The 13,168-nt window shown below is 40.7% G+C and overlaps 1 protein-coding gene across 6 annotated transcripts in view; it reads right to left on the bottom strand.

The window, feature by feature from the left end:
- Positions 1 to 7,598: 7,598 nt before the first annotated feature.
- The window catches only part of MAP3K7 (mitogen-activated protein kinase kinase kinase 7), a 66,299-nt gene continuing 60,729 nt past the window's right edge, over positions 7,599 to 13,168 (bottom strand). For all 6 annotated transcript variants that reach the window (XM_048844998.2, XM_048844997.2, XM_048844994.2 and 3 more), the window contains one exon: positions 7,599 to 10,737. In XM_048844998.2, the coding sequence (XP_048700955.1) occupies positions 10,557 to 10,737 (181 nt within the window). In that variant the 3' untranslated portion in view covers positions 7,599 to 10,556. The remainder of the gene's footprint in view (positions 10,738 to 13,168) is intronic.

Raw genomic sequence — 13,168 nt, forward strand, 5'->3', positions numbered from 1 at the left:
GGGAACCATGCCTGAATCACAGAACCACAGCCTGTTCTTAAACTGTGTCACATGTTGAGAACTTTAACATTTTGTGCCTGGACTGAGTGGCTTAAAAGAACAGGAAAAGAGAGACTATTACTGAATATTTTGCCATGCAGTATCATAACTCACACAGCAATGATTAGGTCTATTCAGATACCATTGGGAAAATTAGCCTAAGTAAATACCAGACACGGGATCATAGAGGGTCACGAGAGCTCAAAGCGATTAGTGTTCATCATCTTACTCTTAAGGGATTTGAATTTATGCCAAGTTAATAAGTGAAGACATAGTCTATAAATGACTCATTTGGTCATTCTGTATCTCTATGCTTTCATGCAAATAACCACAGCAACGTTTAGTGTTACATTCAATTTTTGACTCGTATTTGGAGGCAGCTGCTTCTCCCCTCTACCCCTCCAGGCTTAACACAATAAGGCTGGACAACAGGACAAACAGTGTAGTTGGTAACAACATTATTTGAGAATGGCTTTGTCCATTGTGCTGATCCTACAAATATTTTCCCCATGCAGAGACTATGTTATGTTGGCTTAAATCCAGGCCTGTAAACTTCTTTCCTAGAGATTTTCCATATTTTGGCTTTAATTGATAAGTGTTCGTTCATTCCAGAGTTAGAAGGACATTAAGCCAAGGCTAAATCTCTCAGCTTTTACTAAGTATGGGCCTGATCCTGTAAGGCTTTGAGTGTCTATTGAAAGGTTTCAGTACCCAGCAGAAGAGTCCCAGCACCCGGCAGGACTCAGCCATGTAATTGGGGTTTTGTAGGTAATTCTCACACTGCATTACCCTGAAAATCAGTATTGAAACCGATGAAATTTTACAAAATTATCTAATCAGGCTGCTTAACACATTCCCTTTCCTGTGCATTGTCTTTTAAAGTGACTCTGGAAAATACTTCTCTCGAGAGAATTTGGGCATAAGGAGGTTTGCTGGTGCAATGGGTTAATGCAGGCTGACTAGTTCTTCACTCTGCAGATCCAAGGATGGAAACTCCCCTCAACAGAGAAATTTTCCCAGACAGTGGGAGCACCACTGTTGTCCCGGGCTTAGGAGAGAGTGCTACTGCCCCCTTCCACCACCTCCTTCACATCACCACCTCCACTGCAGACTACGGTGCATTTTTGCTTTGATTGGGTGCAGTTTGGGGTCTGCCTCCCTTCTCTGCTCACTGATAAACTCAAAATGGTCATTCTTGGTCATCTGGGCCAAAATACCAGATTGACAAGAAATGTCAGTCATTTTTTAATTGAAAACTTCCACATTTTTCCTTCTGAAACAGTCAGAATTTTGTGTTTGACAGGAAATTTTTAAATCTCAACATGTTGTTCCATTCCAAACAAATTGCCTAGGAAGGTTGTGGAATCTCTGTCACTGGTGATTTTAAAGAACATGTGAGACAAACACCTGTCAGGAATGGTCTAGTTATTGCATGGTTCTGTCTAGAGTGCAGGAGACTGGACAAGATGATGTACTGAGGTCTCATCCAGTTCTACACTTTTATGATTCCATGATTCCTGAATGACAAGGATTTTTACATTCCCTGTGAAACTGATACTCCATTTTCCCAACCGGCTCTAATTAGCAGAGATTGTCAGAGTGTAACATAAATAATAATTTAGTCGGGGAAGACAGGAAATGCAGTACTGCCTTAGAACTTGTAGCATACAAGGTCATTTTTAAAATCTAACATATCTTGTATACAGATTCTGATACTGTCCCTCCTCAGGGTGTTATAAAGGTCTCAAAGTTTCACGTTAAATTTGGTCACACGAGATCAAAACTACTATTACAAAAGCTGCCCCAAATAAATCAATTAAGGAAGGTTAAACTTCTGAGACTCTAAGATTTCCTTTGCTGCAACCATCCTCATTGCTGTTTTTATTAATATTTTTTAGTCAGCGTATGAGAGAATCTTTTACGAGAAACCCCCCGATACTGTTTGTAAATGGAGTTTAAAAGGATATAAATAGCTGAGGGTATATATTTGACTAGAAAGGCTATTCTTACCAGTTATCTATCTTTTTCTTGCTATGTGATTGAGTTTTAGGCAGAGGAAAGACAGTTTAGAGCTCTCAGACATTATTTCTTTTGTATCAGATTCACAATCCTAGCCTTCTTGGATGCAAGTGGTCTCTCGCCACTCTAGGAAAAAATTCAAACTAGGCTAAGATCACTTATAAGTACAGTTCTGCTCTAGAAAGTAACTATGTAAAAAGGGCACCTTGCCCAACAGATCTGTTCCTTGTATGTATTCAGAACCAAAGCTGCCGAGTTTGAGGAAAACAGTTTTTTTTACTGCTATTGCTAGTTAACAATGCAGAGCCAACACGGTCTTCTACTCCTCCTTATGTATCAACAGAATGGCTTATTACATTCCAATCAGTTACATCTGACAAAGCCACAGAGGGCAAAGGAGTTGCACAGGTGTCACTGAAAATGCAATCTGAATACAATGGGAGTTACACTGCTGAGACTGAGGGCTCAACTTGGTCTGAAGTACCTTTATTGCTCTGATCCCAGACACTCTGATCCCCTGTGAAGTTTGCGGGGCTCTCGGTTAAAGATATCTCCCCGCATTTGTAAAGCAAGTACATTCAACATAGCATCGAGAGACAAACATAGAAATGGAATTGCAAACTGGCCGTCGAATAAATTTTCCTTCCAAACAGGTTAAACTGTTTGGCCTCTATTTTGGGGGTGGGGTCAAGCTAGTAAGCCCGTTTGTCTCTTTCATTGGCCACAGAGCCCACCAGTGAGCCAAGGGAAGGGTGGGTGTAGACGTATTCAAACCCCCACCTGCGTCACTTTTACCAATTCGCTTTTCAGAACCAACCCTACTTTAAGTTTGTAGCCAGTGCTATGGATACACTTCCTGAGCTTCAGGAAAGGTATAGAGTAAATAGGATTGAGGTCTTGCATACGTTTCATGACATTACTCTTAGTTTTCAAAAAGCTCTAATCAGTCATATCTTGCAGCATAGTTTCTGAGGACACAAAAGCGATGGACCCAAACCATAAAATTAGATACAAACTTCCCCAACCACTTCTCCAGTTTAGAGCTGGGGTTGTGGTTGATGCGACTTTACCAATATGTCTGTTTATTAACTTTCTCCTGTTGCACTCCGTCAGTGCATCTGTACACAGAAAAGTGACTATGGAAAAATGACATCTTCCTATTCCACATCTGTGCTCCCTCTATCTTACTGACAAAAGTAGGTTTTTACTACTGTTTGTACTCTCTCCCCACCGCAGCCCCAGGGCAGCCTGCATCCCAAACCCCTCATCGCCGCCCCCACCCCAGAGCCTTCACCCCTAGCCGGAGCCCTCACCCTGTTTACCCAACCCTCTGCCTCAGCCCCCTCCTTCATCCTGAACCCATCATCCCCAGCCCCACCCGAGACCGCATTCCCCCACTCCCCAACCCTCTGCCACCTCCCACACTCCGACCCCCACGGCCCCACCCCCAAACCACACATCACTTCCAGATTGGTGCACATAAAATTAATTCCGCACATAGATGTTAAAAATTAGAGGGAACGCTGACCATGTGCACAATAAAACCCCAGGTAACCACCCTCGTCTGAGTCATTTCTGTCCCACCCTGCATTGGCCAAAACTACCCAAGAGACAGCACAATGAACGGTGGCAGGTTGTATGCTAGGATGCCCACCAACAGTGCACTGCACTATTCATCAACGCAAATACTTCTGGTGAGTATGTGCAGCTCTGATGCAAGGGGCCAAGCATGCATACGCACAAACAATACACTGTGGTTTGCATCGGCAAGACTTTTGTAGACATGGCAGCAGTGCATGAGGAAGATCTGGGAGAATCACATGAATGTAGTGACTCTAAAGCATGCTCCACTCCACGCAAAGAAACCCTTGTATGCAAGCAATATGCTTTAGTGTCCTACTGGAAATGGGGGAGGATGGAACCAGTGAGAATGGGCACACCCCCTTGTCAAATTTATCTCAGTCTCTTGTAGTACTAGGGAATTTTTCACAATTTCAGTGAGCAGCTAGACTGTGGCCAGTATGGTGTGCAAACAGACGTAAAGCACTCTTTAATTTCCTGCACTCAATATCCAGGAGAGAGCAGCCTGCATGCAGGTGTTATATTCCCTTCTCTTTCCCCCCCCGCCCCCTCGGACCCCCATGTGTGGGTGGGAGCGGCTGGGGAAAAACTGTTCCCTACCTTTCATAACTGTTGGTCTTAAAGAGGTGTTGCTCCTGTCCATTCCATTCGAGGTGTAAATTGCAGGTGTAACCCTCAAATGCTATGTCCAGAACCCAATGGACCAAGGTGGCTTGGGACTGGGCCAAAGGGAAGGGACAAAGACAGCTGAGGAAAGACTGGGGTGGATCCTGGAAGGTGACTGGGGCGTCACTCTCTACTGCACCCTCAAAATGAGTGCTTCTGGCCACTGGTGTCTTTTGCCAGGCCCCAGGCTGCGTGGGTGAATGGGAGGAGGAAGGATGACTGCGGCTGAAACTAACATCTCTGTCCCTTCTCCTTGCAGAACCTGGATGAGACTGCCAAGGCCTAAGAGGTAGGGGTGGCTGCAAACGCTTTCTCCCAGGCTGTGGTGTATGCATGCCCAGCAAGAAAAAGGTGGTCCTGGTGTCCTTTAGCCCATGCAGCATCCATCTGGTCCGAAAAGAGACCGTTCCCATCAAATGGGAGGCCCTGGATGGAGGTCTGCATTTCCTGGAAGAGTCCAGCGGTCTAAGGCCAGGAGCTGCCCCTAATTACCACTGCAAATATGACCACCCTGGCTGCTGAGTCTGCCACATGCCATATGCCATCTGGAAGGAGCACCTGGCAGCCGCAGTGCCCTCCTCCACCAGGGTTCCAAATTCTTGGGGCAAAGCCCGTGGGAGGGACTCCTTGAACTTATGAAGGGAGTCCCATAAATTAAAATTGGGATGGCTCAAGAGGGTCTGATGGGTTGCCAATGGAATTGCAAACTGGCTGTTAAATAAATTTTCCTTCCAAACAGGTTCAACCATTTGGTCTCTATTTGGGGGGGGGGGGTGGGGTCGAGCTAGTATGCCCGATTGTCTCTTTCATTGGGCGCAGAGCCCACCAGCGAGCCCAGGGAAGGGTGGGTGTAGAGGTATACAAACCCTTTGGCGGGGAAAAAGTATTTCATTGCGGCCCTTTTTGAGATGGGAAGAATGGAGGAAGGAGTTTGCCAGAGGGCCCTGGCAATCTTAAGGACACTGTCATGCACCAGTAGTGCGACGGGGGTTGGGGTAGAGGCTAACAGGACATTAAACAAGGTGTCCAACTGCTCAGCCATTTCCTCCACCTTCAGGCCCAAGTTCTCAGCCAAGATGCTGACTGCGCTGCTGGGGGAGGCTCCAGGGCATCTTCCCCCACAGGGGAGGAAGGCTTAGGGGTGGGTGCAATTCCCTCTGCCTCCATCTCCGAGCGTGCACTGAGCCTGGTGCAGTCTGTACCACCAGTTGTTGCTCTGAGGTGGCAGCAATGAGCAGTGTGAAGGGGGCATCGCCATAAGGGGTATTATTTTGCCAAAAAATGAGCAGAATTTGTGATTTTTTGGCACAGAATTCCCCCAGCTGTAAACTACTATAAACAAAGTATTTACAAGGCCCTAAGGCTTGAAGTCAGTAGATGAAAAACCGCTAGCCATTGCAATTCAAGGAAAGGCGCTCCAACTAACCCCCACAGATGGTAAGAAGAAACTGAGAGGGTATAGGGTCGGCGGTGCCTGATATACTGGCATATAAACGTGGCACTCAAATGGGTGCCAGGGGCGACCGTACAGGTACCACAAAGGCAAGAATCTCAGATGACCACACATGTGGGCATGCGCACACCTAGAATGGAATCGACATGAGCAAGCACTCGAAGAATAGGAACAACTTTGACTTCACACCAGCTGGGCACTCCTGTGCTGATGGATTTATGCTGTGTGAGGTTCAGGGTATGGCCCTGATCTAGGAACTAGTGGAAGCTGGAGGCAGATTGTGACTGTCATAATTGCCTGCTGTCCTGGTAGCCGCTCTAGGGTGTGGGCGTTTTTGCAGAAAAGAGATTGCATTCTCAAGTTCAACCTCTATAGTGATGGCATAACCAAGCAGCCCATCAGTCCTATCCTACTGCAGATCTTTAGATCCATGCAGAACCTAGTATAGGCACAGATCGGGAAGCTGGTGCTCAATAGGTAGCTGACCCTTCTGCTCCATATGAGTGCATCTAGAAGAACAATCCCACCCAACTTGATTTTCTCCATTTGTACTAAAACTAGACAGAGGGAGACTAGTCCATTCTTACAACCAGGAGACAGACTCAGATCTTCCTGCTTTCAGTCCTAGCTCTGCCACTGACCATATATAATGTTGGTCATTTAACATTTTCATGCCTCTATTTACCCTTATGTAAATCAGACCAAAACCCTTCTGAAGCTCCATTAACTAATTTTGCAAAATACTTTTGAGATCCAGGAATGTAATTACAAAGCATAAATTAATGAACACAAACCTATTACAAGGTGTAAGCAATTTGTGAATAAGAATTTGATGTGATTTCAGTAGGGCAGTATTGTTATTAAAGTCATTATTTGGTCTAAATTCAATTCTGCTGCGTCACACTGATTAAAACAGCCAGCCATGTACAGTACAGGAGGAAGGGAAAGATGTCACAGTTCAACTGTGTGGAGCAGATGGCAGGAATTGTTGCACACTAACCTGACTTAATTCCTCAATTTGCCAGATTATAGGTGTTAAAAATGCTCATAAATAATAAACTGACACACTCTTACTGATAGGCATAATGCAAACAACTGCAGCACCTTTTCCTGATATAACTCCATAGGGTCAGGATTTAGTAATTAAATAAAGAGCCTAAGCAGAAGACTGGAACTAATTTAAAAAAATCCCATGCATTTGAACCAGTGAAAGTATTAAAGTTGACTACAGACAACTTACTTCATAACAATCAATTCTGGAATATATTTAAGTCCTTAAAAAAGTTAATCTGTTTTAAACAGCATCACACACGTATGAGACCTGGCTTTGCAGGATTTTTCTCCCCAAGCACTAGTGTGGGGAACTCCCATTCCAGGGGGTTGGAAATGCTATTCCCACACTGCTCCTACTGTTACTTTAAAAAAAAAAATTATGTTTGAGCACAGCATCTGGGAACCCCTTGATAGGACAGGCAGACCAGGGGCAATGGGACAGAGTTGGGATAAAGTTACTGTTATCCAGGGAGACAGGATGCTCAATGGATTGATTGCAACTGCTTATGTATTCCAACGAAGCCTCTCACACAAATGGGTAAAGTGTGTGTTAGGAACAGAACCAGGCAAATGTCTCCAGGATAGGGCTGTCCGAGGTGGATTCAGTGTTGACATGCAGCTGTGGTAGGATCTGTTTGTCCACAGCTGTCCCTTCGCATGTATCAAGGAAAACAGCACTGAACAGAGGAGTGTTCGCTTGGTGGTACCGATGGCTGTGTCCCACAAGCCGTAGGATTCCCTCACAGATCAAAGATGTCATGGCAAGTGGTGGGGCATTACAAGTCTGTCAAAGTCTCTCAGCTTTTATTAATCCGATTCCTGGTAATGTAATACACCCCGCAGCAGAAAGCCACACTGCTCATTCCCACATCATATGAAATCATTCACCATTTTATGTACAAGTTTTGAATTACAATCTTCAACTTTTCATCAAAAAACAAAAATAAAGCCTGAAAAAGCATTTTTGGTAAAACCACTCAGTATACAGAAGCATACTTTCATTACACAATGTCTTACACAACACATACTTTCACAAAAAGCAGAACCTGTTACTGTTTTGAGAATGAGGAGGTAGCGCCCAGACAAACCTAGATATTTCACATCCATGACTAGAGGGATAACTTTGAGTAAAAGATATGAAAAATATGTCCTGAACCCTCCAAAATATTTAATAGAAAAAATAAAAGTACGTTTGTAAACAACTTTAAAACAAAAGCCTTTTGAAAATGCTGTAGTCACAAGATAGATTAATTCTCCTTGGCTCAAATAGCCATTGCTATCCTCTAGGTTTGCTGGGTAAGATGTACAAGGATTTTGCCCACACAGAAAACTTCACTGAGAAAGTGGAGGCAAATAGTTCAAATTTTTGGTGGAATTAGGGAAGGGAAGATTGAAAGGCAAAAGGATATGAACTCTATATTCCCTCTGGAAAATACAGTTAGAATGGCAACACAATCTAAGAAGTGAATGGAGTTGAATTCCACACAGTGTACAGTACTTATTTTACAATCTGAGACCTTCTTCAATGTAAACTGAAAAGGTTATAAGCAACTGTTCTAACTTAGGCTTTTGTATTATGTACCATTAAATGAAGTTAGCATTGCTTTCACTTCCATTATTCCAATTTTGCCATAAAGTGACTTTGCACAAGAAGTGTTAATATTAATTTATTTAAACATGTTTCATTATGACACAGAAGAACCTCTAACTGTCCTGGGAAATCATTTTGCAATTATTAACCATGCATGTGAAGTCAAGCATTAGTATTCATTCTACTCTACTTCATGCTTAAACACATACTAAGAAGCTGCTGAACACTGACTGTGTCCATTTTGGTAGATGGACAGATGTAGGCAAACAGCAATGCTTTGGATCACTTGTGCTATTCCTAATACTACAGTTATTTTCTCTGCCAATTACATTTTGCTATAAATATGTGTGCCCTTAAGTTGATCCCAATATCAGTTTCAGCTAACTAATCAAATTATCTGCTAAGGTTTCGGGAATGATAACCCTTCCTTTATTTAAATAAAGTGAGGGAAGGGTTTTAACTCCAGAAAGTCTTGCCAATAATAGGTTTATTTTAAAGTTAGAATGACACTGTTCCTTCAGTAAGTTATCCTTCATCTTTGATATTCTTATACATTCACAATAATATCAACGTTTATCAGATAGGAAGAAGAGGGGAAGAAAAAAGTTGTGAGTTTTTTTTTACCACTAAGTATTTTACCAAGTGCTACTAATGAACTCTTGCACTAATTTATTTATCTGAAATGAAGCCCAACAACTAAATCATCACAATAAACTTTTGATCATCTTGCTGGTATTTTGATGATACAGAGACTAAGTTTTCATTTTATATTTTCTCTTTGCAAAATTTATATTTGCAAAAGATTAATGTTATTAAAACCCGAGTCTGAGAACTTAAAAATAGTTTAGGATTCTAGTAAAAAGTGACTCAGTTGGAAGTTAGTTTATAATCCAAACAATTTCGCTGATTTCTGCCTACATAATCATGGCAAATACAGATACTGACCATTCCATGTTTTGTTTGAGTTTGTTAAATGCAACTCTTCAGTCACAAAGGCAGAAGGCATTCTGTGGCGGGCTTGCTTTGAACACTTCTCAAACAACTGAAGTAACTAGGATTTATGAAGGAGACTAAGCCATTTCTCTCATTTTCTTACCAGCTTCATCCATCTGCATTCCCTACTTCATATCATGTTTTTGTATTTAAAAATAAATAAAAATCACTCAAGTCCTCATCTCTTTTTCCAAAACAAACTTATTTACATGTATGGTGAATATGGATGTTTTCTTTTCAGCATTTCAGTAAGGATTCAAAAAGATCCCAATAACTAATATGAAGGGAATGATTATATAGAACTTTATATTCATTTGCTTTCTGAATTGACTTCCAAAGATGCTACAGGCACAAAAGCTTTAAAGATTAACACACGCTTCCACACATTTTGATTTTTTTTCTTTTATACAAGAGACCCACTTTGCTTAATGAATCACCATCATAATTTTTTGTCCAGTATGATTAGGTGGAACTGCATGACACCCCACTCCTCACCCAAAAAAAGTAAAGAAAATACAGCATTTTGCTTCAAATATTTTATGAATGCAAGATTACAAGGAACATGTTAGTCAAAATGCAGGGCTATCAAGCACTGAACCAATGATGTTGGCATCAGTCTGACTACCATTTTGCATGTGGAAAAATGCACTAAATCTACAGGTAAAAGGCATCACTAATGCATCATGAATTACTCTGGTCAATCAACATCAGCTCTGCAGCATAGTGCATGAGAAAATGACTGTTGGAAATTTGTTTGAGATGAGACACAAGAACAAAACCATTCTAAAACAGAAGTTTTTGTTTTGCTCTTATTGAGGTAACATCAGAAATTAAAACAAGATCTTACAATTTAGCAGCCATTTTAATGCTTTTGTTAGGCTAGCCTTCACACACTGAGCACGTGTACAGCCACAGTTCACTGTATTTGTGTAAGCTGAGTGCTGGTGATTAATTCAAGTCACTGTTCTCCCACCTTGTTCAATAAACCTGTTGAACTGAATATCCACCAAAAGAAAAGGAAAATAAATGACGTTCTAAGTGCAACAGACAAATATAGGCATTCTGAACACATCAAGAAGCTAACACTCATGAGCTGTCATAATAAGGAATAATATAAAAGTCTTTTCTGTGCATATTTTTGATTTGAAAGGTCCCAGTGAATCATGATGTGCCTTGCCGTTTCTGTTGCTGATTTCTGATGACCTCTAACTGTTTTTTGCATTGCTGGTAGTAAGTTGAAAGACTTTTGTTTTCGTCTAAAAGCTTTTTATGTTCTTGTACCAGACGGGATGTGTTTTGCTGGTCTTTTTCATCCTGGTCCAGTTCTGCTATTAGCTCCTGTCTAAAGATAAAAAATGTTAGCATTAAAATGTTATGGAGACTGAGAAGATTCATAATCTGCTTGTTTTTGTGAGTAGTCACTATTGTATATTTTTATTTTTAACCAAATAAAAATTTTTATATTTCATTTGTCACTATGAGTTTATGAAGAACGTGTCTCAGGTCTACTTTTTAGTACAACAGAAAGGCCTAAGAGTTCACAACAACCAAAACCTCTTGATTAATCTTTGGTTCAGTCTGGATATAACATATGAAGTAATGCTCTATTCTGAAATCAAAGCTACATTTATGCAATTAAAACTAACTGCAAAGCAAAATCCTGATTCCTTATCTCATGCCTTTTTATAATAGCTTTTAAGTTCAATTCAACTGAAGCCAAAGTACTGCAGATAAATTCATTAAACATATTTAGCCACAGTTTCCCCAGATTCATAGCAAAGAAGTCACATTTACAAAGTTTTAAACTAGATGTTAATTTTAAAATCCATTCAACTTTTGAAATACGGGATTCAACCTGAACTCATGAGATGGCAGATTTGGTTTTTAAATTATTCTCTATACTTCTCAGTACATGAACTGAATACTGAATGCAAACACAGAGCTTTTCTATACATTATTCTAATCTGTACATTTTTTAAAAAATCTCACTAAGTAAAGGCTCCAAACTTACAATAAAGTCCATGCAATGGGACCTGCATCCTACATACTGTCACTCAAAATCACTGGGACTCGACATGGATGAAGGAGTCTGATTGCTCAGAGCTCATTGCATAACGGGAGCCTAATGTCTTGCCACAATTTATTCAGACGAATGCCTTGTCTTCACTACGGGGGTAAGTTAACCTAAGTTACGCTACTCCAGCTACATGAATAATGTAGCTGGAGTCGATGTAGCTTAGGTCGATTTACCCAGGTCTTCAGGGCGCTGAGTCAATGGGAGACTCTCTGGTCGACTTCCCTTACTCTTCTCGGAGAGCTGGAGTACTGGGGTCGACTGGACAGCACTCTGCCATCAATATAGCGGGTCTTTCCTAGACCTGCTAAATCAATCCTTGCTGTATCGATTGCAGCAACCCTGATCTCCTTGTAGTGGAGACCAGCCCTTAGTCCCTGATCCTGCTCGAATGTACATGTGTTTAAGGTTAAGCACATGGAGTAATCTTACACACTTCAATGAAGGATTGGGACCTTAAAAAGTAAAATCTGTTAAAAGCAACACTCCCACTTCAGACAAGAATATTTTTTTCAATGAATATTTATTAGTAACTGCTATGCTCTGTCACTCAAACCCTTCTTTCTAATAAAACCATAAAATGAAAGGTACTGAGACAGAGATATAATACTCCAGTACACAAAGATACACTTCACTTGTCTCATCTCACTATTTCTAAATCTATTTTTCCTCTTCACAAGAAGTGAAAGTTTAATTTTATGGCAAGAGTCATTAAAAAAGTAGTGTGGTAGAAACACATGAAAAAAAGGAAGAAATTTTAGTACAAGATGTCACAAAGTTGTTTAACTGTTTCTGGGAAAAAATGTTGAACTAAATCTCTTCATTTTTACACTGCAATTCTCTATTTTGAGCTGCACCCTTGTTAAAATAGTGGAAACAAGGGTCAGGCAGACTATTTTCACAACTTTCATTTCAGATAATTGATGCAATAAGTATTCAAAATGTGTTCCAATAATTATTTATAGATGAGCAAAAAAATTCCAGTAGGCTGACTACAAATTATTTTACAAAATCATTTATCTGGCAGCTAACTAGAATGTATTTTATTTTACCATTTGTTTATGGGTTGATGGGGGGGGGGCGCAAGTTGTCATCAATATTTAAAGACAAAATGGTAAAGAATAAAGTTAGTGATGCTAATTCCCACTGAACGATTTGTAATTACTGTATGAAAGATGGAATATTTTCCACAACACATTATTTTAATTACTTCATTCACCAATAAAGACACAATATCACTAATGCAAACAATGTTTTTCTTTGAATACACATGGATAGATATATTATGGATAAGAAAGAACAAACAAATGTTATTTATCAATAAAAATGGAAGAATTTTCTGTTTGGGCTGTCTGGAAAAGGAAGGTGAAATGAATAAAACTATACTCTTGCAGGGTGAGATCCTAAAGTTAGGGAAAATAAAATCATCCTGAAAATGAAACTCATTTTACACAATAGGTAATTTAAGGATTTTCAGAATTAATATTATTTAAAAAAATACTATCTAGTTTTAAAACTCAGAACCCCAAGGACAAATATTTCGGAAACCTTGTCCTCAGGATGCTAAGCTGAAAAACAGAGGAGCAAACTTTGCCCATATTTTCTCCTGTTCTCAAACCAGGCAATCAGAAGTCCCATTCTGTACCCTGGCTCCTGCTATCTCCACTGTGCAAGAGCCCTAGACACCTCTATTCTCCTC

The sequence above is a fragment of the Caretta caretta genome, chromosome 3 (assembly GCF_965140235.1).
Source record: "Caretta caretta isolate rCarCar2 chromosome 3, rCarCar1.hap1, whole genome shotgun sequence".
Classification (NCBI taxonomy): Eukaryota; Metazoa; Chordata; order Testudines; family Cheloniidae; genus Caretta; species Caretta caretta.